This window comes from Lineus longissimus, chromosome 14 (genome assembly GCF_910592395.1).
Source record: "Lineus longissimus chromosome 14, tnLinLong1.2, whole genome shotgun sequence".
NCBI lineage: Eukaryota > Metazoa > Nemertea > Pilidiophora > Heteronemertea > Lineidae > Lineus > Lineus longissimus.
In genome coordinates this window covers 1,068,700-1,082,163 of record NC_088321.1, presented here as the reverse complement: position 1 = coordinate 1,082,163, position 13,464 = coordinate 1,068,700, and the positions used below count along the sequence as shown (strand labels likewise).

General features: G+C 44.5%; 1 protein-coding gene across 1 annotated transcript; it reads left to right on the top strand.

The window, feature by feature from the left end:
* Positions 1–892: 892 nt before the first annotated feature.
* LOC135498620 (uncharacterized) lies at positions 893–12,582 on the top strand. Its single transcript, XM_064788975.1, has 6 exons — positions 893–936; positions 1,463–1,656; positions 1,839–1,970; positions 2,413–2,561; positions 2,828–3,002; positions 3,138–12,582. Exons 2-6 carry the CDS (start codon positions 1,563–1,565, stop codon positions 10,763–10,765), a joined length of 8,178 nt encoding a protein of 2,725 aa, XP_064645045.1. The 5' UTR covers positions 893–936; positions 1,463–1,562; the 3' UTR covers positions 10,766–12,582.
* The last annotated feature ends 882 nt before the right edge of the window (positions 12,583–13,464 follow it).

Genomic DNA, 13,464 nt, shown 5'->3' with positions numbered 1-13,464 from the left:
AAGGACACCACCCAGACCACAAAGCTCTGGGGCTCTGTGGCTTCAGACCTGCTTCCTAATGAAGAATAGAGAGGAAATCTGGCCAAAGGACACCACTCTGACCACAAAGCTCTGGGCCTCTGTGGCTTCAGACCTGCTCTCTTATGAAGAATAGAGGGGAATACAGGCCAAAGGACACCATCCTGACCACAAAGCTCTGGGGCTCTGTGGCTTCAGACCTGCTCCCTAATGAAGAATAGAGAGGATTATTGCCCAAAGGACACCACCCTGACCACAAAGCTCTGGGGCTCTGTGGCTTCAGACCTGCTCCCTAATGAAGAATAGAGAGGATTATTGCCCAAAGGACACCACCCTGACCTCAAAGCTCTGGGGCTCTGTCGCTTCTTTTAGTTATACAGATGATTAGATGCAATATTCAATTTTCATGTCTTGGAAGAAGGACGCGCCATCCCCTGGTTGTGACATTAGCCCCTGGTTGTTGTGACAATGTCTCAGGCTGACCCTGGCGATGTCAAGTCAATTCACGAGATGTGTGGAAACTAGGCTAAATAAATTGCATACATCAAGGTTTCAAGGCCCCCATTATTTCATTTTATAATTCTTTAGCTTTTTAATTGCGCTGTCAGGAGGAGGTCTTACAATACATTTTACAGTGTAAAATAAGTGTAGCCAAAGTACTGCCAATCAGGATTTGGTAGTCCGCAGATGACCCAATAAAATAATTGAAATCACCAAATCATTGCTTCAGTGCCTAAGTAATGCACTAAAGCATTCAAAAACTGTGATTAACAGAATTCATCAGGAGGGACATCATTATAAACTCTTCAAAAGATTAGAAATGCATATTTTTGTGAAGAACTACTTGCGGACCAATACATTGAAAACTGTTTGGCGAGACCGCCAAGATGGCCACCGTTTTCTTGATTTTCCATTTGGGTGCGTTGTTATCACCTCGTACTGAGTAATTTGCTCATATTGTAAGATAATTAAGTGTTGTAAAGAACTATTATGACACGGTGGTAGTGCAGAACTGAAAATAGTTGCACGTTAATGCATCACATTTGGCGAATTTGAGGATTATATGAGGCACTTGGTTTGCCAAAATTGCATTTAGGCCTATGTTCGATGATGACGAGAAAAAAAAATTCTCAAAAATCCACCAGGTGGCGAGACTACAACATAGTAGAAGTATTATATAACACTTCGTCAAGTGTTATATAAGGATGAAGATGCATGCAGCTGTGGTGGCCCAACTTATGCATGATTTGCAATACATTGATAAGGCAACGCAGGGCCGTTAGACTTAGACTTAGAGTTCATGTCAGTTACCCACAAACCATACCATCGCCATATAGCCTAGGCCTTTATCCGGAACAGTCGTTCCGAAAGTCGTACTATTGTTCCTGTGTACTGTACGCCAAATATTAGGCCCATAATAAATGATGTTCTTTTCCATTTCCAGAGACATTCTGATTGTGACAGATTTCATTTGATGTGACACGAATTCATAGCTAGCGAGTGACGTCACAACCACACAATTGTTTCCGCGTTCGATAAGAAAGATGGCGTCCCATGTCTTGGCGTGGAGCTGCACAGTTTGTCATCGCATATTCCTCACTCAAGAAGAGGCCGCTGTTCACCATCTCTCCTGCAAAGGTAAGACAATCATAGTCTTGTAGAGGGCCAATTGGTCATCCCAAGGGAAGACCAGAATTTGTTTATTATGTGCAATTAGGCCTGTGTTGTCACAGTGACAGCATGTCAAAATGATACAATGTTCGGAAGGCATGATATTTTGCCAACCTACCATGAATAATGCCATCTGTCTTCTATTTTAGACCAAGTGGTGTCGGGCAGCCAGCATGTTGCCGTCGGGGAGCAAACCGATGGAAGTGTGAGCGTCATCCTTGAGGACTCGGTGCCTATCGATACCAAAGAGGAGGTGGTTTTGGACATGGATTATAACCAAGGTGGGTATTTAGTAGGCCAGGGAGTAAAACGTTGGATGGATGTTCTCCCTGAACAAGTTTTTTATAATTGAAAGCTAATCAATGAAATTGGTAAACAGAGGAATAATGTCGTCCAAAATTTGACTTTGGGCGAAGTTTCTGCAATGGAAAAAGCCACTTGGATCAGGGTATACAGTAGAACCTCTCTATTAAGGACACCCTCAGGACTTGCAAGTGCTGTCCTTAAAAGAGAGGTGTCCTGATTAGAGAGGTCAAATTGAATGCAAACGACCAATTTGGGACCAAAACTAGTTTCCTTAATAGAGAGGGTGTCCTTAATAGAGAGGTTGTCCTTAATAGAGAGGGGTCTGTAAGGGAGGTCCAAGTAGTTCTCAATCCCAGAAATCAATGTGAAAACTTGATTTCATTCATTTATAATTCAGTTTCAACTTTTAATTTTCAGTGGTAACAACTTCAAGTGGGGACTACATCACCCTTGATCCACCCCATTATGACGTCATCGACATAGTGCAGGCTGTCGCGGCCGAGGAGACAACAATAACAACAGAACCTGTCCCGCCGTACGACTCGCAACTGAGCTCAGCAGTCCAGGTAGCCATTTGTGTTATCCCCTAGGCTTTAATGCTCCTCTTGTGTTTGTTAATTTCATCAGAGTACTTGTGGTACAACTGTCACCAGTCCAGCACAGGAACTGGAAGGACACTGTCAAATTGTGCCTAGCAAATTTCAATTCTTGGTCATCCTGAAAAACAATCCTTGGTTCTCCCAGGGATCAAACCTAGGCCTATTATTGCGTGGCTGCCAGCAGTGTTGACCACTATAAAGGAGGCTTCTCTCATCTTTGTTATTTGCTTCAGAGCATTGTTAGTACAACGCCAAGTCCAGTAAAGGAAGTGAAGACCCGCAGAACCACAATCAAATTGTGTCGAGCAAGCCAGGAGGATGGAGAAATTTTGGAAACGATTGACCCCAGTATGATTTCTCTGTCGACGACAAAGAAGGCCCAGGTCCCAAAAACAAAGGATAGTACTGGTAAGTGGGACTCCAGTGCCTTCCCTGCTTTGATTAGAAAGGTCTTGAGAGTGGTCTTGGAAGAGTTTTTAAGATGTCCTTTTCTTCTTGGCGTAGTGACATTTTTTATTTTTTCCTCTATTTTTCTATTTTCAGCACCTCCTCGGAAGGCGGATGAAAATGGCCCGCCGTATGTCTGCAAAGTCTGCGCCGCTTCCTTTGAATCTCGCACCGTCCGCGACATGCACTGGAAGTCAGAACACTACGTCCAGTCGAAAAAGTGCCGCTATAAATGCTCGAGTTGTGCAAGAAGTTTCCGTAAACAGGATGAGTTTGTGAAGCATGAAGAGGCGCATGCGTCTGGGAGAAAAATGCATAAGTGTGACGAATGCGACTATGAATACGCGATAGAGTTAGGCCTGAAAGCTCATTTCAAGACCGTACACGCGGCAAAAGATAAGATATGTCCGGTGTGTCAGAGGGGGTTTTCCCATCAGGGTTATTTGAACAACCACATGTTGGCCCATTCAAACACAAAACCATACCAATGTACAACCTGTGGACAGTTTTTTAAAACTAGTCACATTCTAGGTTTTCACCGCAAGCTGCATATTGATGAGAAGTGTGCGCATTGCGATATGGTATTCACTTGGAAACCGGCTTACGAGAAGCACATTCTGACTCATACCCGGAAGAAACAGTTGGAGTGCCGCACGTGCGGGAAGATCTTGTGTCGATTGCAGCAGTTCAAAATTCATACGGCAAATTGTGAGAAGAAGGAGCACAAGCCGAAATTGTGCCGACTCTGCGGAAAATATTTCTCCGATTATCATGAGTACCGGAAACACAAGGAACAGCATCCCAAACCGACCATCGAATGTGAGAAATGTCGTAAATGCTTTTATACCGAATCGAACTTGGACAGTCATATGAAAATTCACACGCAAAATTCAGAATTTGAATGCAAGCGTTGTTGTATTAAGTTCAAGTTTAAAGATAGTCTGCGTCATCATATTAACTCGCGGGGTCATAAAATCGGAAAGAGCTTCGTGTGTCCGATTTGCAAGCGTGGGTTTTTTTCGGTGCAGATTTTGAATTTGCATATGAAGGTTCATGTTCGGAAGACGTGCGTGTTGTGTGGGGAGGTTTCGTTGGGGGCAACCGGGCATCAGAAACATCGCCAAGAGAAGCATCCAGACGGGAGTCGGAATCTCGAGTGTGCCACGTGCAGTTTGAAATTTCCTTCCCTGGAGAATTTAGCAGACCATGAGAAGTACTACTGCCAAGGGAAAAAGTGGCAACCAGCACCCAAGGAATCAGAAATACAAGACGTACCAGGGTCAGAGATTCCAGCCGGTGACAAAAGTTCTGAAAATATCATCATCCCGAAGCAGGAGAAAGTGGTTTTGAAGGGGAAAAGAAAGGCCGCCCCAGTCGAGGTGATGTGTACATACTGCGGAGTGAATTTTTCCATGTTGCAGAATCTGAGATACCATATGCGTCAAGAGCATGATGTGCCGTATATCTATAAATGTCGGCTGTGCGAGAAGTATTTCGAGAAGCGTCAACGGCTCGAGGATCATGTTGGTGAGGTGCACAACACAAGTAAGAAGACACTGATGAAGAATGAGAACACTGGCACCATCCAGATGGTCATTGAGAACGTCTTGAGCACAGACACAGCGAGTTGTGTCTACACTTGTGCTTATTGCCGTGCGGAGTTTGACGAGAAGTCAAAGATGGAAGGCCATGTGTCGACATGCACTGTGCTGTCCGAGTCTGGCGAGAGTCCAAGTTTGGCTGAGTTTTATAAAATCGACAAAGGCGAAGGCAAAGGGAAATTCACATACGAGTGCGTCAATTGTGAAAAGAAGTTTGACAAGCGAACGACAGTTGAGGAGCATGTCCAAGGGTGTCTGTTAAAGGGTAAACAGTCTAGTTTAGATATTGCTGGGTCACCGTTGGTCGCGACTGGGTTCAAAATGAACGAGGAAGGGTCTAAGTTGAACACAACTTGGTCTAGAGTGAACACGTCATGGTCGCCTCCGAGTACTGCTGAAAAGGAGGCCTACGATGGCTACAATAAGATTTTGCGACGCCATGTTTTGATTGAGAATGAAAACATTGAGGATAGCGTTGAGACGATTTACGCGACGTATAGTACACAGCGTGTAGCGGCAGCCGCGGAATCTGCTCACGTGGGTCCGGAAGAAGAGCCGGCTGAAAAACCAGCAGAGGGCAAGTCAAGCGAAGAGTTGGGAGAATTGGAGTCTGGGGAGAAAGCCACAGAACCAGTGGTTGCAATTAAGCAGCCCACACTTGTCTATTTCAATAAGGAGTTTCATGATCCGGTCGCGATTATGGAAAGATGGGAAGGCATGCGCTTCACCGCCAAGGATTTCCTGATTTCGGACGACGAAGAGTTGGATCCCGTCATGATTGCGGAGGATGAGAAGTTATTGGCGGACTGGAAGAAAGAGAAAGAAGAGCAGGGGCTGAAGCATCCGGAGAAGGCTGAGAGGCGACGGAAGAAAAAATTAAAAGGTGAGGAGATGACGTCTGGGAGGATGGGGCGTTCGCCAGGGTCGAAAGGCAACAGCCCTACGGCCGCACGGAAGCGAGTGAGACCAGGAAGAACAAAGGCAAAGAAAGTCCCAGCAGGAAGTGATAGCGATTCTGATGCGAGTGCAGACGCGATCAAAAAGATGTTGACTGACATGGGGACGCGTGCTGATCAGGTAGGTCGGCCTATTAAATCGACGCATATTGTAATTGAGAAGGCCATGAATCCGATGTTGGCTGTTGGAGCGGTTTTAAAGAGTGCCGAAGGGAATACTGTCTGCCTGCAAACGCCGCGTCCATTGTTTCCGGCGGGTGGGAAGACAGTTACCCTGCCCAATTCGGCTGGTGATGCTGAGGCAAAAGTACCACGGTTTACTTTGACACTGAGCGGGATTAAACCTGGCACCAATCAGCTTCATGGATTCATTTCGCTCGGTCAGCCGAAGACGCCAGGTGATGGAGACCAGGCCATACATGCTACAACGCCAAATGTTGTAAAGGCCAAGTCGCCAACTGTTATCAATTTGAATGAATTGAAAGGTCATTTGTCTAAAATGGTCAATTCGAAGAATTCTGCTGTATCATCTTCCCGAGACACTCCAGCCAAGAATTCTGCTCATAACTTGCCAACGGCCCTTCCTGCTGGGATTCGAGTGATCCCCATTGCATCGAGTGCAAAGAAATCTGCCACTGCCAGCAATGCGGAAGCGTTACGTAACATGATCCGTTCCGGAAAGTTGCCAAGTAATGGTGCTGCCAGCAAAAACGCAAAACTTACTACTAACGACGAATCATATGATGACAGTAATGTGGCATCTGAAACGGATGACATAATGAAAGCTGCTACAAATCTTTCCAAGGCGTCTGCTGAGAAAAATTTGCCGTCTGCTCAGACGAATCGGGCATCTGCTACAAAACGAAAACCAAACTCTCCCGTGAAGCGGACTGAGAGAAGTTCGATTAAAAAGGTTTTGGAGTTTGGTGAGTCAAGCTCGAGCAGTCGTGCAAAGAGTTCGGGGTTGGCTAAGAGGAGGAAGATTGAAATAAAAAGAACCAAGTCTGGGAGGAGGTCGGTACCGAAGTTCCGATTTGATGAGGAATTCGTGTCCGGGGATGAACTGGATGATGATCGTGAAGATGAAGATCAAGCAGATATTGGAATCAGAAGAACCAAGTCGGGGAGGAGGTCGGTGCCCAAGATCCGGTTTGATGAGGAATTCGTGTCCGGGGATGAACTGGATGATGATCCTAAAGATGAAGACCAAGAAGATGATTTTGTTGGTGCGAGTGGTCAGGATGACGATGATGATGATGATGATGGACATAGTGGAGGGTCTGGTTTTGGTGATGATGATGATGATAATCAGGTTCCTTCAAGCTTTGACGACAACAATGATGATGATGTATCCATGGAGGTGACAAGTGGAACAATCAAAAATCAAGGAAGTCAGGCTCGGGTACAGACCCCCTCCGGTTCCGGAATTCAGACAAGAAAGACGCAGAATCTGTCTGGAATTAAAAAGTTACAGATTACGTCAAAGCCAGGACAACCGAATCTAACCAACGTTGTAATTGAGTATAAATCAGATCCAAAACATCTGGCCGTACCTGATCAGTCCACAGACGCACTTTTCAAACCGGAAGAGAGGCTGACGCACCAAGTGAAGAAGAAGATCCTGGCCTCGCCGTCTGTGAAGGAGGTCTTGCGGACGTTGATAAAGAACAAAGGTGTTAAAGACTCAAGCCATGAGGTAGCGTCACCTGGTCCTGATGTCGGGAACAAGATTGCAACGTCAAAGGAACAAGATGATAGTACCGTTGGTGCAGGCGTTGAAAACAAGGTGGCAGGTCCGAAGGTCGATGAAATAGCATCAAAAGATGGAAATAGGAAGGTGGATTTGACGAATACGGGAAGTCCAAACAGTGTTTCGAAGGGTAGATTGAGTTCTGATGAAGTGTCACTTGGATATAACCCCAGTCGTAGGTCTTGCACGATCTGCGGAAGCATTTTTGAAACTTTAGCAGAATTTTCCGAACACACTGCGTCGCATTTCAAAGGAACGAAATGGCAGTGTCTGTATTGTTCACAGTCTATTCATTGTGACTTTCTCACGCATTTGGGACACCACATGATGTGTTGGCGTACGGGAAGGCTGAAGAAGAACTTTAAATGTCCGCAATGCGAGACACTTACGAGCGATAGTGTATTGTTTGAGGCACATATTCGGAATCATGCTCGCCTTGGTGAAATGTCTGCGAGAGATTTTGCTGGTGACTGTACCTCTCAAGTTGATGATGATGGCAAAGACAAGGATAATGATGAAGAAGAGGAGGATGTTGGTCGGGAGGAGAATGATGAAAGTCAAGATGCAGAAAAAGCTAGAGAGGAAAGTCTTGCTGCAAAATTGACAAAAACTGACAAAATTCCAGTTGTTCTACTAGAAAAGTTAGATTTGATGGAGAAACTTGGTCTGGATGCTGCAAAGAAACTTACTGCAAGAAGGGATAATGAAAGTGGCCTGGACGCTACTGACGCCTTTGCGGCAACTACCGACTCTCTGACTGCGACTACTGATGCTGTGACCTTGACTACCGATGCTACATCTGCAACTACTGGTGCTGTAACCGTGCCTACTGATGCTCCTGCTGGTACCAGTGTCAACACAAATGAGAGCCCCAAAACCGTAGCAGTTGGTGAAGAAGTGAGGGAAAAACGTATTCGTGGTCGACCGAAAAAGAAACGCTTTGGGGTAGCCAATGAACACTTGGCTGAGGAAAAGGTCACAGAGAAGAGACCTGTCAAATCGGGACCAAACGTTTCTAAGCAGAAGACCTACACTTGCCAAAAGTGTTCGACATCTTACGAAAATGCTACCGGCCTACAAGAACATTTGTTGTCACATACGCTCTCGGTTGCATTCTGGAAATGTGGGGTCTGCCAAGAGGCCTTCAGATCATTGGACACTTATTCAAAACATGTCCGCGATCATGCTCGACTGATCCCTGTCTATGCTTGCAATGTTTGCGCAACGAAATTCGCGTCACAGAAGGAGCTGAATGTGCACATCAAAAAGCATGTCCGACGAAATTTCGTTTGTGGAGATTGTGATAAGGTCTTCCAGACGATGGATGAATTGACCTATCATGATGAAACGGGCGAGTGCCACCAGGCACGGAAGTTAAAATGTCCACAGTGCAACTTGCAGTTCAAGAAAGCAGCGGATCTGGGCCAGCATCTGATCGATGACGTCTGTGCACATTGTGTCGTCTGCTCAAAATGTGAGATGGTGTTTTTGTCGAGGGATCATCTATTGAAACACGATTGTGCTGCCTCCACGAAGACGTTGGCTTGTCCGAAATGTGCAGAGGTGTTCAAATCCGAGATGGAATTTGCCGAGCATTTTCTTCGCAATGCCTGCAGTGGTGTCCCCGAGGCAAAGAAAGCCCTGGCAAGTCCTGCAAGTAGGACAGGTACTAGGAGTTCTGATTTTGGGTTGGGCACAGATTGTGGATTTCGCAAGGCACAAGATGATGACTCGGAGGAAGAAGACAATATCCCACTGGCAAAAACTCCTCGCAAAAGAGCGTGCGGATCTGATAGTGGGCTTGAGGAACAGGGACGTGCACCAAAGGCTAAAAAAGCTAGCACAAAACTCAGCATTGCTGATAGGGGAGTAAAGCTATTGGAGAATATCCCAAAGGCTCAGAGAGGTCGCCCTACGGCTAGTAGTGCCGTGGGCAGAGCGAATGATTCGAAAGCTGAAAAGGCGCAGACAAAAACTAGTAACTCTGATAAAGTTTCCAAGCAACTTGGTACTTCTCAGAAAGAAGTCCATGTCTGTAACCTCTGCGGGAGGACATTTAGAAACCATCAAAACTTGTCGGTGCATGAACCTTCTTGCGCCTTGAAACCATTCGGGTGCGATAACTGCAAACGCCGCTTTGACACTTCGAAGCATCTTTCAAATCATCAGTGTAAGGTGCTGAAGTCCATCTTTGACTGCAAACTTTGTGGGAAACAGTATAGGAACAGAAAGAGTTTGAGGAGGCATCCGTGTACTAAGACCTACTGCAAGTGCGAGCGTTGCAAACGTCGTTTCGTCACGCAGAAGAACTACCAACAGCACTTGTGCTGCATCAAGCAAGTCTTTAGATGTCAGAAATGCACGAAACAGGTACAGAGTCGGAGGTTTTTGCGTGAGCATTACAAGGTGTGTGGAGAATGGGCATCAGCATCTATAACTTGTCCAGAATGTCAGAAGGGATTCCCAACGAAAGACCTGTACCGTTGGCATCTTGAGGGGAAATTTTGCGGCAGGGAAGTTTTCGATTGTTCGAAATGTGGCAGAGAGTTCCACAAGAAGAATCATAAATGCACTGTACCGCAAACGTTTGTGTGCACTCGGTGCGGTACCGAGTTCCATCACGTTATGTCGGCACGGAAACACCGCTGCAATCCCGCTAGGTATGAGTGTAAGAAATGCGACAAGAAGTTTGCGACAAGGAAAGGTTTCATTTCTCACAAGAACAGCTTTTGTCGTTTTGTGCAGCGGTATCACGAGACGGTGACAGGTGAAGTTGAACTGAAACATAAGTCAGTAGAGGATGTCATGGAGCCAAAGTTATCTGAATGCCTTTGTTGCTTTTATGTCTTCGGAACGCAGAAAGATCTGGCTGATCATTATTGCGACTCATTCGGCGCAGATAGTGACTTGAAGGGGCGGATGTGCAAGGCCGGAAACTGGATCCACTGCTCCGGTTGCGGCGGGAACTTCGGCTCTAAAAAAGAGTTCAAGGCGCACGACTGTAAGGCTATGGGGAGGAAGAAATGCCCAGGGTGTGGTAGCTACGGATTGGAAAAAAAACTCGAGGAGGACAGCAAATGGCGCTGTAGGTTCTGCGATGCAGATTTCGTAAATTTTGAAAACTTTGCTGCAAATTCTGGCATCGTTGTGAGGTTTGAATGCACAACTTGCCTGAAGAACTTCGACACGACGGAACTGCTCACACAGCACGACTGCAGTCAGTTGTCTTGTCTTGCCTGCAAGGAGATTTTCCGTAGCGCCGTGGAGCTGGAGGAACATGTTGCCCACTGCAGGATGAAGTGTACAAGTTGTAAGCAGGTTTTTGAAACGGAGGATGACTTGGCGGGCCACGTTCTGGGGACGGATTTGAACAGTTGCCTTGGGGCGTACATGCCGAAGAAGGCTGCCTCTAAATAGGGCAATGGGCCTTCTGTTGCAAGGTGTGCCTTTATGAAAACTGGTTGTCTAGGGGGCTGCTAAAGAAATGGGGCACTGAATAGAGGTCTGGGTTACCCAATCCATGCTCAATATCAGTAAGAGAGAGGAGCATTAATCTCTCTCGGAAGATGGTATGTTATGTTATATTAAGTATGACCTGGCTGGTCATGTGTTTGGAATGGATTTCAACCTTTATCTACGTGTACATATGCCAACTAAGGGTAGCACTGTGTAGGGCATGGATGCTATTGCAAATCCGGGCTGAGCCCATTCCTAATGTTGCATCATTCATGCATTCAAAGAATTCTTACCGTACCTCATTGTCATGTCATGTCAAATTTGCTGGTATCTTTGTCTGCACATTATCCGGTTATTTTGCTCTGCATCCCATTTTCATTTTCACAAACTCCTTTGAACTTGAATGAACTCAGTCAGTGATCATACTTAGTTCTATAATTCTTCTATAATATGAGTTTTTTGGTTGTATAATGCATGTGTTTCATTATGTATATAGTTGTTTAGTCACAGCCGAACAGAGCTTTTCAAAATAGGTTCAAATGATGAAACCTTTAGCCTCTCCGTCTGTGACAGGTCAGATTTTTAGTGTATTCTTTAGCCACTAGTGATTGTGTCTTTCATCATGGTCATTTTTGATAGTGTCATGAACCATCAAGTCATGGTGTATAATTGTCTTTTTTAGATCGAGGTCATGAATGTGACTGACTGCAGTTGCTGCTCAACCCTCTAGTTGCCACCCGTTGACCAAAACCTTCCTAGGACAGTGCCAAACATCTTAAATCTATGCGCAACTGATAAAAATATGATGAAAAAATTTTTGTTTTTTTTGTACTTCCCCAATTGACCACTGTTTCTGTGGAGCAACATAAGCAACACCGGTAACTAGAGGGTTAATCAATATAATTTGTACTCTTTTGAACTACTGGGTACTGTACTCCTCGAAATAGAGTACAACTTGATAATCTTTTTGAACGGGGACGGTATACAGGAAATGTTTGTTACAAAAAAATCTAGAGAAGAGTGCCTGTATTGAATGCACATAGAATGCATACACTCCGATGAAATGATTTTAAGTTCTCTTCATGTGATCTGTCACGGCAAAATCATTCGCATGTCGCTCAGAAGATGAGCCTTGATGACACCTCGAGATCGGAAGAATTCGATGTACTCAGATTTCACAGTGGTCAGACGACAGTGAAATGGACAACCAGTCCGTCTCAACCTGCCAAGCTTGGAGCAACATGTGTATGATTTGTCAGTGATGGGTCAGATTTTTAGAAAGAAAACTCAATACTGATCCTATAGAAAATTATGTATGTGTACATAGCTTATATGATGTTCAAAGTTGGAATGACATATATATATACCTAATCTATGAAAATTATGCGACGATTTTCAATTATCCACTTTTTTCGTACTTTGTATGAAGGGGAAACTGGAATCACCAGAATTCAACAAAAACCTTTAAAACGGAAAAAGTATTACCGGGAGGACATTGTTACCTTTGATGTGCATGGCCTCAAACAATATCTTGTTTGATTTTTGGTGTTTAAAGGAGTTCCGGTGATCCTAAGATTGGCAAAGATGAGTCTCAATAGTTTCACCCTACCGGTAAAAAGATTTCTACCGTATAAAGATTTTTCATCAAGTTATATTAGCGACATCATATACCTGTACAGTCGTCAAAGAATTGATAAATACGTTGTTACGAATGATTGTTTTCACTGCCAGTAATAATATATCATTTGTAGTTCAATATGTCAGCTTTTCTCTTAAATCCGAACAAGTTCTTGAATAAATTGTGTATTCTTCTAAATTCTGCATCTTTAAATTTGTTTGCATTGCGATTTTAGTTGTAGACAGTTCTGTTGAATTGTATGCCTCCCTTATTTGCCTGTCTTTGGCAATTTGATCCACTTCACTGTTTGGATCTTGGATGATCCCTTCTGGTACATAATCACGGTCCAGGACACAGAAGACTGACCATGTCCTGTCCCCAAGGTGATCAGAATCATCGAAGTGGACTGAAAGGGAGTCTTAACTAATCAAGGAGTCCTAATCTTCCTCGACGTTGTCACAACCACCATCCATTGTGACTACCTAATGAATATAAATTAGCCTTCTGGATTCAAACGTCACAACGTAGTAAGACCGAACAACAATCAAAAATGGGAATCAAAATGTCACAACCAAACAACGAGGACAGCTGTTATCCCTCCCAATGAAAAAAACATGGTGCTCAACTGAGGGTCTCAATTTGGTAAATACATGTGATGGGGCATGAAACTGGTTAACAGTTCTCTAGGGTTGTTTTTGAATATGGGGACAGGCCCTTTGGAAGGAACCAAACCTAAACTTCTGTCCACGTCTTATCTACAAATGTCACAGATATGATCTTATCATCTCTAGATGATCATCTCGTGTCCTCGCATCAACAAGGTTGTGACCTTGTGCATATGCTAAAAATATATTTTATCACCTATTCTTGGAGAAAAGGACAATAAATGTCTTGCAGGTCAAGGCACAAATTATACAATCTTATTTTGACACACTCTGTACAGCAAAAAAATTGTATATTTTGTAGAACACACTGTATAATTTGACCTCGCCTCCAGGATAATTGGTCAAAATTTGTGTAGGGTGATGCACGCGAGAATTTT